Source organism: Taurulus bubalis (genome assembly GCF_910589615.1).
Source record: "Taurulus bubalis genome assembly, chromosome: 9".
Lineage (NCBI taxonomy): Eukaryota > Metazoa > Chordata > Actinopteri > Perciformes > Cottidae > Taurulus > Taurulus bubalis.
The window spans coordinates 989664-1013737 of NC_136597.1; the positions used below are offsets into that span (position 1 = coordinate 989664).

At 43.4% G+C, this 24074-nt stretch overlaps 1 protein-coding gene across 1 annotated transcript; it reads right to left on the bottom strand.

Moving 5' to 3' along the window:
• Positions 1-647: 647 nt before the first annotated feature.
• Positions 648-19712, bottom strand: LOC306740857 (C-Jun-amino-terminal kinase-interacting protein 1-like; the record flags this gene model as incomplete). The annotated part of the gene is made up of 12 exons (XM_079223093.1): positions 19626-19712; positions 13517-13592; positions 10650-11210; positions 9852-10418; positions 8170-8436; positions 7584-7659; positions 7331-7497; positions 7133-7236; positions 5070-5180; positions 4737-4807; positions 4503-4601; positions 648-720 (listed from the first exon to the last, which is right to left on the bottom strand). The coding sequence occupies exons 1-12, from the start codon at positions 19695-19697 to the stop codon at positions 648-650; spliced, it is 2244 nt and encodes a 747-aa protein (XP_079079219.1). The 5' UTR covers positions 19698-19712.
• Between the last annotated feature and the right edge of the window lie 4362 nt (positions 19713-24074).

Below are 24074 nucleotides of genomic sequence, written 5' to 3' on the forward strand. Positions count from 1 at the left end.
CATTTATAACTGTGTTTATGAATTGCATACTAATGAGTATTCATGTTGGAATAATGCTTTATAAATGATGAATTCAGTGTTATTTATGCTTTACTAATGCTAAACAGTGTGTACTTATTATAAAGTCTACCCTATGCTATGCTCAGTGAGGTTGTTCTAAACACAACCTCACTGAGCTGCTAACATAGCTACTAACTCTTGTTTTTCATACATGACTTACATGGTTAATCAATTACCCAAACTGTCACTGTTAAATTATTATACATTTCACCAATGGTTGCAAATTCACACATTGATGTCGTAAATATTCTGTCATTAAATTAACTCCATAGTTAAGGCTGTCAATATGGTTTTACATCCAATATCTACATGTAGTCACATAACCCATTAAATATATCAATCGCATATTCGTATTTTCATTTAGGGTTTATGTCACATTAGTTCTCAGTGTATGGAACATCTCATGTGATCCAATCCATCCATAGAGGTATACATATTGTGACATGGCTAAAGTAAGTATCACTGGATGCAGGTAAGAAGAGAAATCCACCATGCAAGTACTCTGACAAAGACAAATGAGTGGTCCAGTTTGCTGTGTAAGACCAAGCTTACGTGCAGTAGTGAGTATTCAATACATAGTGTGGATGTCACTCAATGAAGATGTCTTCAGTGGGACAGGAGTAGCCAATGTTCTCCTTGTAATACTGCTGGAACGCCCTCCTGTGGGACGCGGAGAAGAGAAAGCAGAGGGAAGAACACTATATGAGAGCGTTGTATCACCCAACACTAGCTATTATCATAATAAATAATATAATGATAGATATAAGTATATACAGGTGAAATAAATAGTCACGAACACAGGACTTTCAAACACGAGACCGGGGTTCGACTCCGCGTCGTGGTTTTATGGTTGTGGATTTGTTGCCTCCACCAACTGTAGCATGACTCGTAAGAATATCTTTAAATAAAATGAAAATAGCTCAATGTAAAAATATTTGACATTTTTGTCGCAAATTTAAAATCAAGAATTAAAGTACTTATTATGCAGAGTTTTTAAAAACCATTATATGATCTGCTCGTTGTAATTGATGCATTGAGCTGTATGCAGCCCTTCAATGCTGCACTGGGTCAAGATGGATTAAAACCTGTTAAAAAACAAGAACCCCTAGGGGGTATATGGTCTAAAAACTGTATAATTGTCATCTTCATTTACTCATAACCAGTAACATATAGACTGATATGTACACATCTGAACACACAACTCGCATTATACTCTTTTATTATAACACTGAGGAACTTGCATTTAAAAGTAAAAGGCAATTCCTTCAGTTGAGAACACAAGTCGTGTCTCGTTTATTTTACATGTCGAAAAAACAACACAAGATGGCGCTGCCCTCTAACCTAACAAGCATTGGGGTATACGACTCTTAAAGGGACCGCGATCCCGGAACGGTAATAGCTACGTGTATAACACATTACTTGAATGACTGCATGAAACAACAGTATGTAGAACCACACTTAGAACAAGGGTGAATTATGAAGTCACAGTCACCACACGCGTCCCCCCAGAATTCACCCTATAAGTAAACAATCATCGGAGAGGCGGCCGCATTAACCGGCCGGAACGACTGTGTTTTACAGGGGGTCGAGGAGAGACCACCGTGGCAGGCGTACCACCACGACACGGGTGTGGGGCCCGGAGTGTGGAAGTCCCGGGAGGGAGAGAAACAGGGGGTGGTTGCAGAGCTGGAGGACGCCTGGGCCAATTCAATGGGCCTATCAATGTCCAAATGAGCCGGTTTGAGGCGATCAATGGAGAGTCGCTCCGGTTTACCACCTATGTCCACCACAAAATGTTTGTCTCCCGTCTCCAAAACACGGAATGGGCCCTCGTAGGGCGGGCGTAGCGGCCCCCTGTGAGCGTCGTGGGGAATAAAGACGTATTCAGCCGTCTGAAGCCCACCAGGGATGTGCGACTGAGGGAGGCCGTGACGGGAAGTAGGGAAAGGAGCAAAAAATCCTGCATTGTCCAGCAGTGCGGCCCGCTGGAGCGTCGCAGACCAGGGAACGGTAGAGGTAGGGACAAAATCCCCTGGAACCCGCAGTGGTTGGCCATAAACAAGCTCCGCGGATGAGGACTGCAGGTCCTCCTTCGGTGCAGTCCTGATGCCAAGCATCACCCACGGGAGCTTGTCGACCCAGTTGCTGTCCTTGAGGCCGGCACGAAGAGAAGCCTTCATTGACCTATGAAATCGCTCACAGAGCCCGTTAGCCTGCGGGTGGTATGCAGTCGTGCGGTGGAGTTTTGTTCCGAGGCTCTGGGCCACCGCGTTCCACAGCTCAGACGTGAACTGCGCGCCCCGATCAGAGGATATGTCCGAAGGGGTGCTGAAACGGGCAACCCAGGTGCCGATCAATGCCCGTGTCATCTCGACAGATGCCAACGACGTCAGTGGCACAGTCTCAGGCCAACGGGTGGTCCTGTGAAGCCCTGAGAGGAGGGCAGAGGGCCCACTAGATCCACGTTAACATGGTCAAACCGCCTCTCTGGCACCGGGAACAACTCTAATGGGGCTTTAGTGTGGCGGTGTACTTTGGCCCGTTGGCACTCAAGGCAAGTGGTAGCCCAGTGTCTTACGTCTTTTTTGAGGCCGTGCCAAACAAACTTTGCCGTCACCAGCCTCTGTGGCGCTTTCGAACCAGGGTGGGAGAGACCATGGATGGCATCAAAGACGCGTCGTTTCCACCTCGTGGGAACGATCAGCCGAGGACTGCCTGTTGAGACGTCACACATGAGCGTGGTGCCGGCTTCACCAAAAACCACATCCTCTATAGCAAACGGTGGAAGTCATCCGATGTGGAGAGCATGCCAGACAGTCGTATGGGGTCAGCCCCGCTGAGCGTGCACGTATAAGAGCAGAACGTGACAGCGTCGATCAAACGGCGGTTCTTAACATCCACCAACAGTCCATGCGCACACAAAAAATCAGCGCCAAGGAGGGGAACGGCGACTTTTGCCGTGACAAAATCCCAGCCAAACCGATGCCCTCCGAAGCGCAAATCAATGTACCTTGTGCCATACGTGCGGATGGTGGTCCCATTAGCCGCTTCCATCGGGGGGCCATGGCTGTCGGTCACCATGTCCAAACGGGATGCAGGCAGGACGCTCCTCTGTGCACCCGTGTCGCACAGGAAACGCCGCCCAGAGATGTTGTCACAGATGAAAAGTAGCCTGCCTACGTGGCCGGAAAAATTTATCAGACTCTTCAGCCAGTTTTCTACAGTCAGTGATTGTGGTGTTGGCCAATGCAGCTCTGACTTGGGAAGGCAGCTGACGCAGGAAAAGTTGGATGAAAAGAAAATCGGCTCTGTGCTCACCCAGGAGATCTAGCATACGATCCATGAGCTCAGACGGTTTGCTATCACCCAGTCCTTGGAGGGAGAAAAGCCTGCTACCTCTCTCAGCGTCAGACAGTTCAAAAGTCTTTAACAGGTGGGATTTTAGCGCTGCATATTTCTCCGTAGCTGGAGGCTGTTTAAGGAAACCCACCACCCGGGTCGCCGTTGAGTTACCGAGGGCCGACACAACGTAGTAGTACCGTGTTGCATCAGCGGTTATCTCCCGCAACGCGAACTGCGCCTCCGCCTGGGCAAACCACGCCGCCGCTGACGATTCCCAGAATTCGGGGAGTTTGAGGGCAACAGCGTTCGCGGCCATGGTCGAGTCGTGTTTGCGAATACGCCGAGCAAACAAACGTCGGGGTCACCAGTGAGGAACTTGCATTTAAAAGTAAAAGGCAATTCCTTCAGTTGAGAACACAAGTCGTGTCTTGTTTATTTTACATGTCGAAAAAACAACACAAGATGGCGCTGCCCTCTAACCTAACAAGCATTGGGGCATACTTCATCAACCACAGTCGAACTCTTAAAGGGACCGCGATCCCGGAACAGTAATAGCTACGTGTATAACACATTACTTGAATAACTGCATGAAACAACAGTGTATAGAACCACACTAAGAACAAGGGTGAATTATGAAGTCACAGTCACTACAACACTAACATTATTCAAATAGCCCTAGTGGTTGCAGAGATACACCTTTTTTAGTTTGGGTATTACATTTTTGAGAAAATAGGTTAAAATACTTTTTATATTGTTATTGTGTTTAATGTATACGCTTCCCTGTTAAAAAGCTGATCACATGTTTTGTATATAAAATCTAAATAAGCAAAGTTTCTAGTAACTCTTGCTTAGAAAAGATATAGCCTAGGGGAGTACATGAAGTATGGTGGAGCCAGTACAGTATGTCCCTGTGTAATGGAGTAGAAGTATAAAGGCACAAGAACCAGTGATACTCAAATGAAGGTCAAGTACTTCATGTTACTTTCTGAGTACTTTCTACCACTGGCCCTGAGCAGATATGCATATCCAATAGCAAAAGTCAGAAACTATGTATACAATAGAGTAGAAAAGAACACAGCATACAATACAACAGGTCTTACCCTACAGACTCAGCCAGAGGATGTGACGTTGTCTCTGACATCATCACATGACAGGCAAAGCGCTGCTGGTCGGGATGTTTGGTGATGATACCAAAATACCTGCAATGGAATGATCAGCATTACTCAGGAAATGCACAGTTCAGAGGTGCATTTACAAATATCTGCCGAGGGAAACCTGCTGGTGCAAGTGTAGAAATGGATGCGATGAAGCAACGCTTCCAGTGGGCGACTCACTTGCTGTGTTTTGGATGACAGCCACAGAACGAGATGTTCTTCAACTGGAAGAAGTGGAAACACTGGTCCCCCTGATGGACGGACACAGAGAGGGAGATGTAACACACTGAATGCTTGAAGGCCAAAATGTTCTATCTGGGATATTTAATCAACTTGTCAGAGTAGACATCAATATTAATATCAATATAGCTTGTAGTTACTGCTGCTTGCCACTGTACAGCGCTACACCTGACTACAGCAAAGTAACGTATTGCCAACATGATAATTACCTGCAGCAGGTGACTGGATTTAAAAAGGTTTGAAACATAAGAAGTTAGGTAGATATATGCGTACCCTATGTGCAGAGTGACACTGGTCCTGCACACTGATCTTCACACCCTTCACACTGACCTCCAGCACACAGGCTGAAGGACGCTGGCCTGCTAACCGCCTGTTACACGCCACCTGTGAACACAGAGAACCAGTCCATCAGTCAACACACCTGGGGAGCTTTGACCATGAGCAGCACGGTCTGGTTTAAACACAGATATTGTAGATGGGTCAGTGGTGTTAGGCCAGTCTGAGGGTCATCATCATCTGACCATGGTGGTTATGGTTGTGACGGCTACTCGAAGGCCGGGTTCAAAGCTGGCCCATAGGGAGGGTTAAAACATGAAAAGTGTCAGAAATACAGTTGTGACCTCCAGTATGTGGTGTGTATGTTGGATCATCAGTTAGGTAATAAATAATAGGATACAAATAAATATGTGTATTTGGAAAAATATACAAGTGACGAGGCCACTGGTTTTCCATTTGGCCAAATAAACTCTCCTGAAGCCAGTGAGCAGAAGTACTGATAACATAACTAACAGCATCTCAGCTGTCAGAAGCACAGACACTGGACGTTGGGATTGTTCCACTCTTTGCTGAGTATTCCCAGAAAAAGGTCCTTGTAACTGTTGAATTCTAACAGAAGACATAAGCAGAGCATGTTCTGTCCTGTGAAGGTTGGTGAGCATGTTCCTACAGGTACTTGATCATCTACAAGTTTGGTTAAAAACAAACTCTCTTACTCAGAACTCCTACTTGTGTTCTAATGCGCTCAATAAATCAATACAATGATTTTACTATCTTATTTCACCCGCTGCAAAGTAAAAGTATAATGTAAAACAAGAGGTGAAAGGAAAGAACGCTTCTCTTTACAAACTGAGCCTGGAGCTTTAACACTGCTGTTAAGTTATTAATGAGGATTTGTACCCAGTGAAGGAAACGCAGTGATTACAGCTGCAACAGGCACGGCGGTCCAGTTAAAGGGGCAGTTCACCCACATCTCAGACAGATGTGTTTTTTTTGTCTTGGCTTTAATATTCCTGCCTACACTCTGGAGGCAGAGATGAATGAATGAAACACGTGTAAGTAGCTGTCGCTAACCAGTGAGCCTCCATGCTCGTCTTGTCATGTCAGTCCGGTAGTTTTTGGTCGTCTTGTTCAATGTATCCTCACACAGCGGTTCTTATGATATCTCACAAAAAGTTATTCCTCACTTTTTGTGCATTTTCCAAAAATGTCCAGCAACTCGGGTCAATATTAAGCTGCTTAGATCAATACAGTGTTTTCAATACAAACTTCACAGGATACAACTCCGTTAGGTTCAGGCAACATTGTGGTTTGGTTTAAATAACCGGTACGGAAGTTACGTGACTAATGTCAACATGTCCTGTCAGGATTTACCGTTTACTTTAAAAAAAAAATTTTCTACCAAGAACTTTGTGGGGACAACTGACCCATTTTTAGGAGCCAGGTTTCAGATTCCCACTCGCTATATGCTCAACGTGGAAATATAGCAGTCTTATTGGAGAAAACCACCTGCACCTGTAGTAGCAATGGAATTTGTAGGTGAAGAAAATAGTCACACGTGTGTATCAGTAAATGTATTAAATGTATTCACAGAGAAAGTTTCATACTTGTATTTTTATTTTTCTCCTACCCAAACTCAACACAACAGTTACAGCTTCTCAAATGGTTCATTGCGGGTGTACACATCCTACATTACACATTCAGAGAAATTTGAATCTGCCGCTACGAGTCTCAAATGCTGCTTTTTCAGACGCTCTCCCTTCCGCAAAACATGTCTTTTTGAAATGTGGAGCAAAATTGATTTGTGTACCTGAAGAGTCAGGTACACATTAATCAATTCAGTTTATTTTCTGTAGCCCAAAATTACAAATTTGGGCTACAGAAAATGAACTGAATTGGATTGAATTACTACTACAAAAGTCCTACAAATTCCACTGTCACAGGTGCTCAGGTGTTTTTCTCCAACAATAGCTCCACAGTTGTCGGCTCTATTGTACAGCGTGTGTGTGTGTGTGTGTGTGTGTGTGTGTGTGTGTGTGTGTGTGTGTGTGTGTGTGTACCTTCTGCATCGCAGCACAGAGCATGTCGTTGCCTTTGTGGATCGGGACCTGAACCGAACCCAGGAACTGCACCAGGAACCGGTCCATCCAGCCATCTTTTTGGACTGCGAGAACAAAGGAGGAGAAAAAACTTTACTTATGAGATGTTGTTGATGGTAGTGCTACTCAATGTTTTCATTACTGTTTTTTGCAATGTACCTTGGTTGATATCTTTAGCCACTCTCACGGCGTAGAAGGCAGGGAAGATGCCAGTAGCTCCAGTCCTCATGTTGTAACCCTGACACCACAGGTCCTCCGACTGGTTCAGCAGCAGCACCGGGTCATCTGTTTCTAGGTACAGCTCATCTGCATGACGGGGGACAAACCTACAACATGTACAGACTTCAGTCTCATGGGTCTATTTGGACATGTCACAATTAGTGTGTGTGTGTGTGTGTGTTCATGTGTTGACCTGTAGACGGCTCTGTGGCTCTGTTGTCTCTCCACTCCATCCAACACACAGGAGAACACCCCAAAGGAGCCGGCACCTGAATGACAGCATGGATGTTACACTCATAATGTATCATAGGATCCTTCAATGGAAAAAACACAACAGTAAGTCATCCAATTTTGAATGGAGATCTCAAATGCACACCACCATGAAAATGCTTAGTTCCTATGTGGTGGAAATCTATTCATAAAGGCTGCTCCTTAAATACTAAGGATGGGTCAAATGCAGATAATACATTTTCATAAATGTATGTATACTATGACAAATAAAGTGTCCTCTTCTTTCTTCTTCTTAAAAATTATAAACAATCCACGTTTGAAAAGTGCTGCACAGACACTGAAATCCAAATGGCTCCCGTAGCGTTGTATGAATGTTAGTAATACAGACATAAAGCTTGTTGGTTGAAAGTAAACCAAAATGACAATTCGATGTGATTATCAGGCTTCAGCTGATGTTGGCTCAGAAAATGTCAAACATCACAGAAACCCTAGTTAGCTTTTTTATGCCTAAACTCACAGGAGCAGGATTGTTTAGATAACATACACACCTGTAGCGCTGTAATGAGAGCTGCTGTTGGAAAACAGGTTGTGGAACTTCTTACTTCTGGAAGCTCCTGGCCTTCCTCCTCCACTCAACTCTTCTTCCTCTGAAGGGACCTTGACCTGCTTGCAGATCCTTGCCACAACTTCCCTCCTCCTTTTCACCTCTTCCTCCCTCCTTTTCACCTCTTCCTCCCTCCTCTTCACCTCCTCTTCCCTCCTCTTCTTAGTCTCATCTTGCTCCTTTCTTCGTTTTTCTTCCTCTTTTCTTCTGTCTTGGAGCCAAAAACAAGGAAATGTTAAACTACTAGAAGCAATAAATAAGAACCAAGGAATCATGCAGGTTTGATTACATCTTCTTCTTCCTTAACATACACATGTAATCTAGTGTGGTGCTCCACAAGGCCTAGTATTGGGCCCTCTACTCATAAAGTAAATCATCATGCCTTATTGGACAAATAAACCCAAAAAGTGAAAGCACGAGCTGAGCTAGCTAGCTAGCTTTTGTTCAGATAGAGCTTATTCTATTGTCATTATCATGTACTTCAGAATATTCCTTGAAAACAGTGAATTGGTTTGAAATCCTCAACTTTGCAGTGAGTGCACCCACACTAGTGGTGTTAAAGATGCATATCTTGCATGCAAATATTATCCCTTCATTAGATCAACAGACTAAAATGAAGCTGAACTTTACTGTAAGAAAGGGTTTTTCTTTTGTTGCAAAAATAACTTATTGTCGCCAAGGGAATGTCGGCTGTATTTCACATTCATGTGGGTCCTTCCAAGTCAATGCTATTGTTGTTGTGTATCATGAGACATTAAGGTGTATCTCTTATTTCAAAAGGTACACTCCCAGATATGTATTGCACTACTGAGTGTAAGAACAGTGTGAGGTAATGTGGTTTTAAAGGCCTTAAAAAATGTATTATGTCACTTAGCCTCTTGTTATGGCCAGTGGGGTCCTACATGGACACTCCATTTTCAGTAAAGTTTCAACAGTTTTGTTTAATAAAGACTATTTTCTGTCAGTCACTAAGTTTGTCCCTCGTTCCAACTCTTGGATTCAGAGCTGAACATTGCTGAGAAGATTGCCATTACATCCGTTGTGTATGTTCACGGTCCCTAGAAGACCATTCCTAATGTTTTGGGTAACCCCACGACCATAACCATAATGAATCATTGATATTAGAACAAGAAGAATGTACAGCCAGAGGATCAATACTTTGAAAAGAAACCCGACAGGGTGAGCACGACTTGAACCACCCTAAAGGAGTTGATTTAGACATTATGACCCTCGCTGTGCATTACACTTATACTTACTAAAGAAAATCAATAATTTGACCCAAAATATTGTTAAAAAAACTATTGTATAGCTTTTAAAATGATTGTAATACTTTAGCTGAATGAAAGTGTAGGATCGCTACACTTTCACACTTTTACACAAGATTGCTGCTCCTGTGCAGAACTTAAGTATGTCGTTAATGTCTTTAGTCAAGAGACTCATAGAATGCGTTTTAGTTTCCGTCAGGACAAATTGTAAACGTAGTTTGTACATAAGATGTCTTTAACAGGCAGATTACTATGGAATTTGCTGAGGACATTCATGCTCCCGAAGGGATAAACCCTTCAACGTCATGACCTTTAATGAACTGTTTGGGACAGAAGAGCCATGTAAAAAAAGAACATGTACCTTGCTTCCTTGAATCCTTGCTGCTCTTCCTTTCCTCCTCATACTCTGGGTCCTCCTCCTCATTGGCTGACTGATAGACCGTCTCTGCATCGCTGTCATCGTTGTGCTCGTTGTAACTGTGCAAGCAGTCCTTGAGGCTGCCCAGCTCTAACTGAGCGTGTTCATCGACCACCAGAGTGTATTTAACAGAGTCATAGTTGAGCAGAGCTTCACTCTTTGGTTCAATCTGAGCAGCCGCACCATCTCCCTGAGTGTTAGAGTTGGTGCCGTCCACCTCAGTGTTACAGCCGCCGTTTCCTCCCCTTGCTTCCACCTCTGACTTGGTACAGTCCATCTCTGAGTGTTCTTTACATGTAAGGCCGGTCTGGACGTTGACGCAGGGAGCCGGCTCTCCCTCCCCTTCTTCTTCGCTGATGTCAGGGTCCAGTCGGTGGACCAGAGAAGGATGCAGAGGCCCTGGTGGGGGCCCTTCTGTATCGGAGCTGAGGGACATTCTGTTGGACCCCCCCTCGCTGCTGGACCGGGACAGGATAGAGGGGTTGTCCTGGGTCCTGTCATGGTTTTGGCCTTAAAACACACAACATGTTAGATGTAACATAGTGGTTACCTGTACAACTGCTTGCAAGTTAAACTTCTTCACAGATCTGATTAGATTAGAGGTACCTTCCTTTAAACGTCACGTCAAAAGCAAACTACTAGCCTTTTTAGCAGAAAGAATCCAGCCGGTTCACAGCACGACTCTTCTCTATGACTGACTAGAAACCTTTCACCACCCCGTGCAGAAGATGGGTTCGTTACCTTGGTCTTGGGTCTTGTCCTCGGTCCTCGGTGCTACAGGCGTGCGTGGGACCACCATGGCTGGAAGATACACTTCCTGGTTGGACTGTGTGTTATTGGGCTTCAGTGCAGCTCTTTTGTTAACCTCTTTAGCGCCGACTTTTCCTTTCCCATCAGCCCCCCGGCTTTTCAGTCCATTTGTTTCTCTCGGCCTCTGTTGTCCATTCCTCTCTTTCTCCTTCGCCCTCGACTGCTCACACAGTCTTCCTCCTTTTCTATCATCCTTCCCGGCCGTCACTCCATCCTTTCCTCTGATGTCTCCCAGGCTCCTCTCCCTCATTGCTGGGGCTCCTCTTCCTCCTCTCTTCTGGCTCCTCGGGGTGCTGGAGGCCTGGGTGTGGGTGGGCCCCGCCGCCTGCCTCTCCCGCAGTCGAGCCCGGGTGTCTGCAGCGTTCACAGCGGCCTGAGCGTTGGCCCTGCTGTTCGCTGCCTTGGCCGTGGAGGGTTTTGGGGTCGGGCGGCGCGTGCTGTGCTGAACTTTGTCCTCTGCTTTTGGTTGGAGATCTGGTGGCGTTAGATCCCCTTAAGACACACAGGAAAAAACAAAAGTACCAGATTATGTATTAGGCAATTAGTTGTACACAGAGGGATTATCAAAGTAGCATACTTGGCCTTTATCCTGGATAAATGAGAATTACAGCAACTGAGAAAAAATACACACGATTCATTTTAAATATTTTAACTGAACCCCAAAGCCCCCCAAAATGGGGGCTCAGCCCTTTGTCAAGCCTCTTCGTCGATCTCCCAAACCCAACCAGCTTCCTCTCAGGATAGAGGGAAGTGAAGACCGTTCAGGGACCAGGCAGGGAGTGGGAGCTTTCAGCGTTGGCCGAGTTAGACACGATCGCTCGAAAATCCTGAACTAAAATAATTATTATACATACTTAACTTCACTCAATCAAACCCAAACTTCGCACATATACTCCTAATATATAGAGCTATGTTATATATTACATGCAGAATCTTGGGTTTTAGGAGATATTCAGTATTTAGTTGAATGCAAACCATTCACAATTTTCGCCATTAAATTGTATGGGCCTAAAGAGGACATGTTCTGGATGGATGGATGGATGGATGGATGGATGGATGGATGGATGGATGGATGGATAGATATATAGATGTCCTGCCCTCCACTCTTCTCTTCCTCCTGCTGTAGATCGACATGTTGGCCTCTCCTACCGTCAATCAGGCTGAGCGGCTGCCATTTCCAGACATCATGCATTCATCGGCAGAGCATTCAAAAGGTAACAGATTATTTCACTAGGAACAGAAGGGTTACTCACAGAAATAAAATCGTTGATTGAAAAAAGAAAAAACTTGTAAAATCTTCCACTGTAAATCCCCAGCCTTGTTATTAATGGGAGGCTCATCCTTATGATGTGCACAGGTCCACAACCTCACAGCACGTTCTTCTCAATAAAGGTCCTGAGACCCCATCCAGATCTGGAAAAGGATCAGTCGCATCACGAGCTTCCTCTCCTCTGCTGTACTCATGCAGCATCTCCTCCTCCTCCTCCTCCTCCTCCACCTGCTCAGCATGCACCCACTCTGCCCAGAGGCGTTCAGTCCAAGAGGAAAGGCCATCGTCGGTGCGTCCACCAGTCCGGGACCAGCTGCATCCAGCCCTTCCTTCAGGGTGATCATTCCAGAGGTGCACACTGGTGTTGTCTCTGATGTCCAACCCGGCTCCGTTAAGGTTCTTCTAGTCGCCAGTGCAGTGAGCAAGCAAGCAGGTTCTAGTCTCCTCCATTTAAAAAAGTTCCATACCTTAAAAGGTGCCTGATAAAAAAGAGGTAATCCACAGTTTTAAAAGATTAAAATCCATAAAAAAGAGTGCAGTGTCTACTCCCAGACCAACTGCCTTCCTTCATATACAGCTGTTCACGTCTCTCCAACCCATATCTGCTGGACCTGAGATGCTCTGCACAAGCTGGGCACTCTGTTGCTATGTGCACCAGACACTGGACACTCTGAGGACCCGATGCAGCAAGTCCAGCAGAGAGAAGCTCTACACCCAGTGAGCGAGGTCTTCAGGCTCCACGCAGGCCACGGAGCAGAAGCCACCAGATTATTGATAACTGGTGATTATGAATAACTAGTGTTCAACCCAAACTGACCAAGCATGGAACAATGGAATGACTTTTTTAACAAATGAGTGGTCAAGTACTCGGATGTAAGTGTTCAGGAAAACGCAGGAATAAATGCAGGGCTGTCCATGCAATGTACAGGTAAGAGATAATAAAGGGGTGTCGGGGTGATATTGTGATTTTTGTTTTGTTTTGTTTGTCTGTTGTGTTGTTTTCTTCTTTTTTTCTGTACTTTATTATTGTCTGACAAACCTCATTTTTGTATTTATGTTTAATGTTAATATATTGAAATGATGAAAAAATTGAAGTGACAAAATGAATTAAAATAACTATGCTCGGCCTCTACAGGACATCTGTGGCTTCAGCCATTTCCATTTCACCAATCTTCCTATAAGAGTTGTATCTTTGGCTTTAAATGAATTTGATGAAATGAGATCACAGTCAAATGTGCTGTTGAATCTGCTGAAGGCTAAAAGAACAACAATGATGTTGGAGCGCATTAAAGTGTGTTAACAAATACTTAAAAACACATAAACCTATAGTTGGTATCTATATTTTATTTACGGATCAAATTATTCATGGCAACAGAGCTTTAAATGTCAATTCTGTGAAAATATCTCATTTTGCAATAGTTTCACTGTATTTGATGAACTTATAATCCATCTTGACATTGTGATTTAAACTTGTTTTGGGTTGTTTGTGGTTCAGTGTCACTTAGTGGTTCACCTGTGCAGCACATACCTGTGATGTGTGGGGAGGAGGAACGGGAGTCCTTCCAGCTGTCCTTCTTGCCCAAAGAGTTGTTGTTGATGGAGTCCTGGTAGAGTTAGTGAAACGGATAGCAGTGTTAGAGCAGAAACTCTCACACACACACACACACACACACACACACACACACACACACACACACACACACACACCAGCCTGAGGTGTTAAAGCATAACGCGTGTCTGCTCACTGAGAGGATTCTACATGGAGGAGCAACTTAGATTCAACCAGAGAAATCCAGACATTATATTAAACATCGCTGTTGACAAAGAGGGTATTAATGTCAACACCTATTAATACATTATGCTACTGTTCCATATATTTGCTGCATCTATTAATTGATATGTCTATCTGTCCATCCATCCCTAAATATCCCTCTCTTTTGGAACGGGAAGAGGAGGGAGCCTTGACCAGGAAGCAACGGATCAGCCTCGACGTCATGGAACGCTGACTCACTTACTGACATCCCATCATGCATCTTCTTTCTCTTGCACACCCCATACAGCTACTATGGTTACTGAGTGTGTGTGAGAGAGAGAGAGAGAGAGAGAGAGAGAGAGAGAGAGAGAGAGAGAGGGAGAATCCATTATCTCTCCGTGTTATGCTCAGCTCTCTCAACGATGACATTCTCTTTCAGTCTGAGGTTATTTCAATGTGCAGACAGAGATCTGATGAAGTCAGTTTTAATACCAACAACAGTCTCATCGCCGTCATCATTTTCTGAAGCCCAGAAATAGCTGTGACACGGTAACAATGCAGTTAAAATGCATTAATTGACCTGCTACTATGACTGTAAAGCAATGAAAACATGATTTTGTCCCGAAGGTCTCGTGACATTAGTAGACGGTTTAGTTCAGCAGAGCATCACTGAATCCACCAAAAGGATCGTCTGATCATGCATCTGCAAAACCTGCACTATAAGACAATAATGTTAAACAAAGCACTGTTGGAGTTTGATTTGTTATAGTAAGCCAGCAATACACAATATATGTCATGTTTGAAGTGCAAATAGACCAATATCAGAACTAGTATGAATGGTATGGTTAAATGATTTAACATATAACCTGTGTGACTCAATGTATAGCTGGAGAAGAATAGAACGCAGCCTTGGAGGACTCAAAAGGATAGAAGATGTCTGAGGGTAAGACTCTGACTTTCCTAGATCCCATTAGGAAAATGAGACGTCAATGGAACATACTTAAGGGGGAAAGCTCAGGACTTTCCATGAACCTAACAACATGTAAATTACACCATTAGTTCCAGAGTCATAAAAGAAAGAGTCTAAAAATAAAGCGGGGGCCAGACCCCAATACCTTAGAAATGACCCCAACAGAGGAAGGACAGAGGTGGAGCCTTGGCCCCTGACAGAGGAACCATCTAATATTCAGTTGGTCTCTGGAGGTTTATACTTAGAAACCTTGAAGGGAATAAACTCTATGCATCGAACTCTGACCGATTCCAGTGATTTATTCTAACATCGTTGGGACAGAATAGACTAGAGTGTTATAGAGTATATATATATATATATATATATATAGAGTGTTTGAGCAGTAGTTCAGACTTCAACTGGCCTGAGCTTCTGTTTCCAAAAGCACCTTCAGACGGTGAAGGAAATAGCATCTCAGTTCATCTGTGCTATTTGTTTAAATTTAAATGCATGCCTTTGGCTCAAAATGGTTATGCAAATGAGCCTCATTTAAAAAATAGTCAAATTCACAAAGATCAGCCCAAACATAGTCAGTTACAGTTGAATTATGAGCATCTTTGAAGAGTTGGTGGCAGTTGAATTGCATCCATGAAGAGGGTCACGCCCTGAAGTATACCAGCGGTCATGACGTATTACATATCTGCACCACGACTGGCAAGACCTGATATCGGTCTGAACACATAATTTTTGTCTTTTGTGTTCTCGGTTCAAATAACACATGTATGCTTTACCATATGGATAACTGCAATCAGACGCAAAAAAAATGCAAAGGCACTAATTTGCAAAACCCCAGATGTTCCTCTAGTGCCCAAAGCAGATGAACACGTTAAGTGAAATCTCTCTCTACTTAATGGATTTGCTCACAATTTTGCAGAGTTCCCAGACAAAGTATCCAACAAGCGTTGATCATTCCCTGACTTCTGCTTTCACACCGTGATCATTTTGCACACATTGGGGTTGGTCAGGGATGCAGGGAGCAAAAGGGCAGACGGGTTTAGCTAAACCTGATACCACAACCAAATGAGGGTGGGCTGCGTCTGCCTGATCTCCTTTGTTGTAATAACCTTTAATGCACTGAGCAGTGATGTCCAACCAGACCTACTTGGACTCTGACTTGTAAAAAATGACAGCTAAAAGTTGCATGAAATAGATGGTTAGAAGTAGAGGATAAACAATTACAACAGATTGCAAAACTATTGGTTAAAATATCAAATGTATAGCAATGGATACACTGTTGGAATAGATATCTAAAATGTAAAGATAAGTCATTGACATAGCTTATAGAAATGGCATTAGTTAGAAGTTAAAATAGTTTGCTAATAGTTCAAAGGAATGAATACATGATTAAAGTACCTATCTTCTCCAGGTCTGACAGCATCACCATCACCAAAGCACACTGAGGGATTCTTATTGGCTGAAGGTTTGAGAATGATGAACAGGTTGGAGTTTCTGACATATAGAAATGTGTAATTAGGCTCGACTCATTGTGGTTGCTGTGATGCTAATCAACTAGCTTCTTTGCTAACAGCAGTAGGCAGTGTGGAGGCAGCCGCCCACTCAGAAGCTACAGAGAGCTGCTCTTTATTATTAGATTACTTATGTCAAAGTGGTTCCCTTCCTGGGCGTCAGCAGGGTGCTGCATCAGCTGGAGCACCTCCTCCTCCTCACCACAGGCCTTCAACAACCTTACGCACACTGGAGGAATATGAAGGGTGTATGTCCAAAAGCATCACACCACACGGTGTGCATAAATGCATGGATCTGTCAAATTCACATTCTACTACATCATGCCCATGTGTGCTTATTGTGTGGCTGCAGGGGTTGAATGCTCCACAGCAAAGTAAGAGGACGATGTCCGTCTCAGATGTCAGTGCCTGAACACACCGTTGCTAAACGCAGCCTGCATATGCAACTGTTCACCACAGAGATGAGACAAAGTCGGACAGGAATAAGACTTTCCTTAGGAAAGAGTTGACATGACTGGGCTGGATTCTTCAGATGGATATTTTGTATCTCTAGCAAACTTGCTCGTAGGAAAAGGATGTTTGGAGGACCGTGTAGCCCACCTTGCCCTCACCTGAACACCCCATCCCTACGTGGGAACAAGCCAGGCGGAGGGTAGATGTAGTGGGAGTGGGCCTAAATAAACTACTAAATAAATCTACTCTTCTGATGCATGTTTTTATGAAATGTATCTGTACAGGTTCCTTTATGTGTTTCTTTCTTTTTTTAACAGTCCTTGAAGGAGCAACCACTGTTGTCCCCAGGCCTATTACATTTTAGTGTCCTAGCTATGGGCCTTTTGATGTTGTATTTGAGCTGGTGGGGTTTTGTGCTGTGCAGCCATATATTTTACATGGGAATTTTACTATTGTCACTTATTGTGTGATTGCTGTACATTTTATTTGGTTTGTGTGACTATTTACTGTTTTTATTGAGCTCTCCACTGAGCTCCCTGCAGTTTATTCCCACATGATTGACCTTCTTGTTTGTGCACTTTTGATGTAGGTATTACACTTATAGTTTACTCCATCCATCAATACATGGAGTATGTTTGGTAGCGTAGTCTCTGCTCCCTTTCCTCTGGGTGTTGTCACCGGGTCACTCTGTAAACACAGAGGCTGCCTCCTCTTGTCCCGCTGGAGTCCTGAGATCTGTGTTGGGTTAGGTCTCTTAGATCGTCGACATCTTTTTTGCAACCAAGGAGCGACGTGGAGACGCCGTACACGGCTCTGGTTGGCTAGCAGCCTGTCAATCACCTCGTAGCCCCGCCCCTAAAGCGTCCCCTGCTTTATGGTCTGTTTGACTCTAAAGCATCCCATAATGTACTAAATGAACATCATGCTGTATTGAAGAAGACTTGAAACTAGAGATTGAGACATAAACTCATGTTTACAATGTTTACTGAGGGAATACATCAAGAGAAGTAGAGTCATTTATATAGACTTCTATACAACCAGAGGAGTCGCCCCCTGGTGGTCAGGAGAGAGAATGCAGCTTTAACACATGAAGCATAGACTTCTATACAACCAGAGGAGTCGCCCCCTGGTGGTCAGGAGAGAGAATGCAGCTTTAACACATGAAGCATAGACTTCTATACAACCAGAGGAGTCGCCCCCTGGTGGTCAGGAGAGAGAATGCAGCTTCAACACATGAAGCATAGACTTCTATACAACCAGAGGAGTCGCCCCCTGGTGGTCAGGAGAGAGAATGCAGCTTTAACACATGAAGCATCGGCTTCACTCTTCAGAACCAGAGGTTGCCGTCTGGATGCCATGATGGAAACCAGTCTTTGTAAGAATGTGGGCCCAACAGTCACCAACCTCAAGTCCTTTTTCATTCCTCTTATTTTCCTATAAACAGACATTAGCCATTCATTAGCCAAAAATAGCGAGGTCGATGTGTTTGTGATGTGTTGGCAGCAAACTGCTGTCCAGTCAATACACGTTCATACCGTAGAATGAAACGTGTTGTTCTTTAATACGATTACTTATTTAATTGTTTATTGCATTTGTTGACTTTTTAGCTTTAATGAACAACATTCTCCACCAGACGAAGACCTTGTTCTCTCAGTGTAATGAAAAGGAACTAGCCTTAGAGCTCCAACAAGCTAGCATAGGAGTGCACTGGTCATCAGTAGCATCATGCTATGAGGACATGCCATGTTTCCTCTTCTTGTGTGAAGTCTGACGTTAATACACGGTTTGATAATGTGAACTTGACTTATTGACAGTTACAGATGAACAGGACCCAACAGCCAGCGGATTCCTGCATTTGCTCGGATCCGAGGGAAATATTCTCTCAGTTCTTTACAACTTCAGTTACTTGGAAATGTTGAAAGCTAAACATAGATAGATGTGATAAGGAATTCTTTACTGGATCTGAACCCAACACTAGGCGACCATCGTGTATGTTACATTCAATCTAAACCAAAGCCCACATATATATTCACACCGTATTTCTATTGCATTATTATTTGGGCCTTGACAGACAAAAGGCGTCACAACTACAGGGATGTCGTGTCCTGTTCCAGTGGAAACAAGGAACTGCTTCTCTATGGAGTGGTTGGATGTTGTTGGGAGGAAACCAGGTGAGGTTGAGATGACTCTGCTGTGATCTGCACTGACACAGTGAACCGATGCAACTAAATGAAAGTATACACATGTAAAGTACTGCTGAGTGAGTGATGTCACTCTGCTGGCTCCCTCCAGAGACCTCCCATTACAGACAGGGCTCCATCTACACTTCACTCATCCACACTTGTTCTAAAGCAATATTATGTTTTGGGACTTGGCATTGTATTATCCTCTTCTTCTGTTCTCTGACTAGAAGATACAGCTGACCCATCTCAGACATGCTGGTTATATGCAGTATTTCACAAGATGGCAGAGCAGATCCTCTTGTTTTATCACAACAGGGACTGTGTTCCGTCAACGTGTCCTTGAGCAAGTCACTGAACCCCTAACCTCATATGTGGGTCTGCTTAAAGCTACATGGTGTAGATTGACCAATGGATGTTAATATTATAAATATGTTATGGCTATTTGCTGAGAACAGTGACACCAAAACACAAACCTAATTAATGAAGCAACGTACAGCTACAGCTGAACCATTTTAAGAACCATCCCACTGCTAGCATACACACACACACACACACGCACACAACTGCATACACACACACACACACACACACACACACTGTCTCATTCTGAAGACAGGATCCTCCCAGGAAGCACGCTCACACACACACACACACACACACACACACACACACACACACACACACACACACACACACACACACACACACACACACACACACACACATAAATCTGCCAGCTCATGTGCAACACGGGGCTCCTCCCAGCCTCCTACCTGGGTGCCAGCTTGTGGCAGCTGAGGGAACAGAGCCAGGGTGGTTGGTCTCTTGGGTCGATATTTCTCCATGACAGTGCAGGTTGATCTCCCTCTGACAGGCGACAGCTTCCTCCCTCCCTCCTCCTCCTCTTCCTCCTCCTCCTCCTCCTCCTCTTCTCCTCCTTTAATAAACCAGCGTTGGCGCTCCTCACCTTGAACGAGGCCTCCCCCATCCACCTCTACCTCCCTCTCTTCCCCTTCTTCCTCCGCGTTCTCCTCAGCATCGATCAGATCCTCTGTACACGCCCCCTCCACTCCCTCCTCGTCTGCTCATTGGCTGGCCACAGTGTCACATCATCATCATCATCATCACCACCACCAGCACCATCATCTTCCGGCAGGAACAGAGTAGAACGGAAGAGGAGAGGTAGAGAAACAGAAGGGGGAAGGAAGAGAGCGAGAGCGAGGGATGTGGTGAGTGTTGCATAGGGATGGGATGAGCCGACAGAGAGAGGAAGGGAGGGTAGTGAGAGAGGGAGGGAAAGAGAGGGAGAGAAGGAGAGAGAAGGGGAGGAGGCAGTCAGGGCCGACCAATCAGAGTAAGGCATAACATCATCGGCGCATCTGCCTCCTGTGCTCTCTGTGAGTTAAGGCTAATACTGTGTGTGTGTGTGTGTGTGTGTGTCAGTCAATAAACCAGCCAGCAGCGAACAACCAAGTCAATGACTCAGTCAGTCAGCAAACTACTCAGGCAGAAGATCACCAGTGAACCAAGAACTAGTCTGCTGGTTTAATTAACAGTTCAGTCAGTCTACCAGCAATTTAACATTTTACCCAGTGAAACAAAAAACTATTGTTGTTTTATTGTCAGACAATAAAACAGCTAGCAAACCAGTAATTCAGCCAATACACAAGTCAACCAGTACTTAACATACAGTCACCACAATATGCAGAACCTAAATAATGATTCTGTCATTCATCAAATCAACCTGTCATTCGGCAAAACAGTCTTAAGAAAACAACCTATTTTTAGGTTTTTAGGCTCAGAAATGTCATCCCCAAACTAAAAAGGGTGTATCTCTGCAACCACTAGGGCTGTTTAAATAATGTGGGTGTTATAATAAAAGGTACACATGTGAGATTTTGTTCAGTGTTCGTGTGTAAATATCAGTCTATATGTTACTGGTTAAGAGTAAATGAAGATGACACACAGCAAAAATGAAAAGGTTTCATGTCGGCCTATAAAAACTTTCAGGATGATTATTTCTTTGAAATGATGCAGCTGTAAGGTCCAACTCTAACCCAAATCATAGCTCAATATGTGAACATTCTCTAACCCAAATCATAGCTCAATATGTGAACATTCTCTAACCCAAATCATAGCTCAATATGTGAACATTCTCTAACCCAAATCATAGCTCAATATGTGAACATTCTCTAACCCAAATCATAGCTCAATATGTGAACATTCTCTAACCCAAATCATAACTCAATATGTGAACATTCACTAACCCAAATCATAACTCAATATGTGAACATTCTCTAACCCAAATCATAGCTATGATTTGGGTTAAAAAAGAACCCAAATCATAGACAATATGTGAACATTCTCTAACCCAAATCATAGCTCAATATGTGAACATTCTCTAACCCAAATCATAACACATTATGTGAACATTCTCTAACCCAAATCATAGCTCAATATGTGAACATTCTCTAACCCAAATCATAGCTCAATATGTGAACATTCTCTAACCCAAATCATAACTCAATATGTGAACATTCTCTAACCCAAATCATAGCTCAATATGTGAACATTCTCTAACCCAAATCATAGACAATATGTGAACATTCTCTAACCCAAATCATAGCTCAATATGTGAACATTCTCTAACCCAAATCATAACACACTATGTGAACATTCTCTAACCCAAATCATAGCTCAATATGTGAACATTCTCTAACCCAAATCATAGCTCAATATGTGAACATTCTCTAACCCAAATCATAGCTCAATATGTGAACATTCTCTAACCCAAATCATAGCTCAATATGTGAACATTCTCTAACCCAAATCATAGCTCAATATGTGAACATTCTCTAACCCAAATCATAGCTCAATATGTGAACATTCTCTAACCCAAATCATAACACAATATGTGAACATTCTCTAACCCAAATCATAACTCAATATGTGAACATTCTCTAACCCAAATCATAGCTCAATATGTGAACATTCTCTAACCCAAATCATAACACAATATATTATTTACTTAATGTCAACTAACCTGTCATTCATTCAAGCAGCAGCTAACAAAGTAGTGAATCTGAAATCTGCTATCAGTTGATGAGTCAGGTTGCACCTGTCTGCAGATCAGTCAACGGTCCAAGGGAAGGCACCTTTGTCATTTTTTAAACTATGGCTAGAATGTACCATACCAGCGTTGGTAGTAAAAACATGTTGGTCCCACAGGAAAAGAAATACATAACACACAAGTGACATCTACAGGCAACTGTGGATCGGGGGTTTGATCCCCGGCTCCAATAGTTATGTCAATGTGCCCATGGGCAAGACACTAACCCAAGTTGCTCCTGTAGCTGTTCTATGGTGTGTGAATGTTCATTAGTCCTGATGAGCAGGTGGAACCTTAGCTCCTCCCATCAGTGTGTGAATGGGTGAATGATGTCATGACCAGCTAACAGGAGAGAGATCTGGACAGCTGAACCTGAAACCAAGAACGGACAGACTCTTAATGTTCAGTCTTCCTGAAGGCAGTTCAAACCCAGAGTGTCTCATGTGATCAGAGACGTGGGATAAATAACAGCAGCAATGTGAGACTGTTAGAAACATTTACTCGACACCTTGAGGTAAAATCATTGATCAGGACATTTATTCTTTGCAAAGAGAAATAGTTACAGAAGTACACAACATGACATGTCAAATGCGCATCCTGAACTGCTTCCCGACAGAGAGAAAACTACCTTCTTAAATACATATGTTATCAATAGACAGAGGGCCCCATGACGCCGTCATGGCTCCATCATGAGTCCCTCCTTGTCTCTTGATAGAGTGGCTGGTCAGGGCCGAAGTCACAAAGCTGAAAACCATACTGTTCTTCAACAAGAGACCTACTGATACCTCAGTCTCTTGTCCCTATCAGCTGACAACGTCAGAGATGTGAGCATTCAAAACTGTGTGAGCGTTCAATCAGAAGTCACTGGCTGTATTACTAATACAACTGACTAATGTACCTTGCTAATGATCTGAAGGTAGCATAAAAACATTACTAATCAAGCGTAAATAAGTTTTTCTTCGAACAGAGACAAAGCACAACTCTTTAGACCTTCATCCCAAATGAAGGCACAGAAAATACATCTAAGAGCCCAATATGATCAGAATCCTAACGCAATAATTCACTGTCCAACACTGATGAAGTCTCTGTGCACACATGTTCTCTTATTAGAAGATGAGAATAATATAATATTGTGGCTTTTATGGGCGACATCACTTCACACCTGAATTAACTCAATTTAAGATGCAGAACAATTCAGTTCAGCTTTTTTTAAAGCTTTCTGTTATGTATTTTATTTTTTAATCCAGTCCTTATTTCACTTGAAATGAGAGAAGATCATGTATTTATTAGAGTATGTATTACTTATAATTCATCCAGTTCAATTTTAAATCTGACAATAAATATTTTTGAGATATTGTTCAATTGAACTTTCTATGTGTGAAATGACTGCTGGCTACATACAACTGCTCTTCTTCTGTTTACATCAAACCGATTGCTCATTGATATGTTTTTCATGACGCTCAGGATGCACTGACCTGTCAGTGGGATCAATTCATTGCTGGTACGGGTCTTATCATAGGAGATGATATCAATAGGCTTGTTTGAGATGATCCAGTTCTGCGCAGAATTGATCACCGGCGATCGGCGCGCAATGCATGCTGGGTGGATTTGTGTCCGACTTGCTCTGACGTCATGCACACGTGGCCAACGATACTCTCACGAGATCAAGGCGGCCGTCGATTTTAGAGCCAGGCGCCGCAGTAGCTCTCCACCGACTGCGTGGCCCAGTGCATGATGGGAAACACCTGGCTGTCCCACATCAGAGAGCTGATTGGCTCTTAGATCTGACAACAAACACCACGTGCTGTAGAAAATCCTTATTTTATGTGTAGTTGTAATACTTAACGCTGGATTATTGACTATTAGTCTCATGTTTAATCTTAAACATATTTTGTGTGGTTGTTAATACAAAATCTGATTATTATAACTCACATAAAACCAGTAGTAATGTATTTCACAGGCAGACATAAAAATAACAAAGGATGCAGCTACACATACATTTTACATTAATATATATTTATAAACACATATGAATAAATCCAAATGTGATCTGTAAACTACAAGTAGCCTACAGATCGGAACTAACAGGAAGTCATTTTTTCTGTGACTTCCT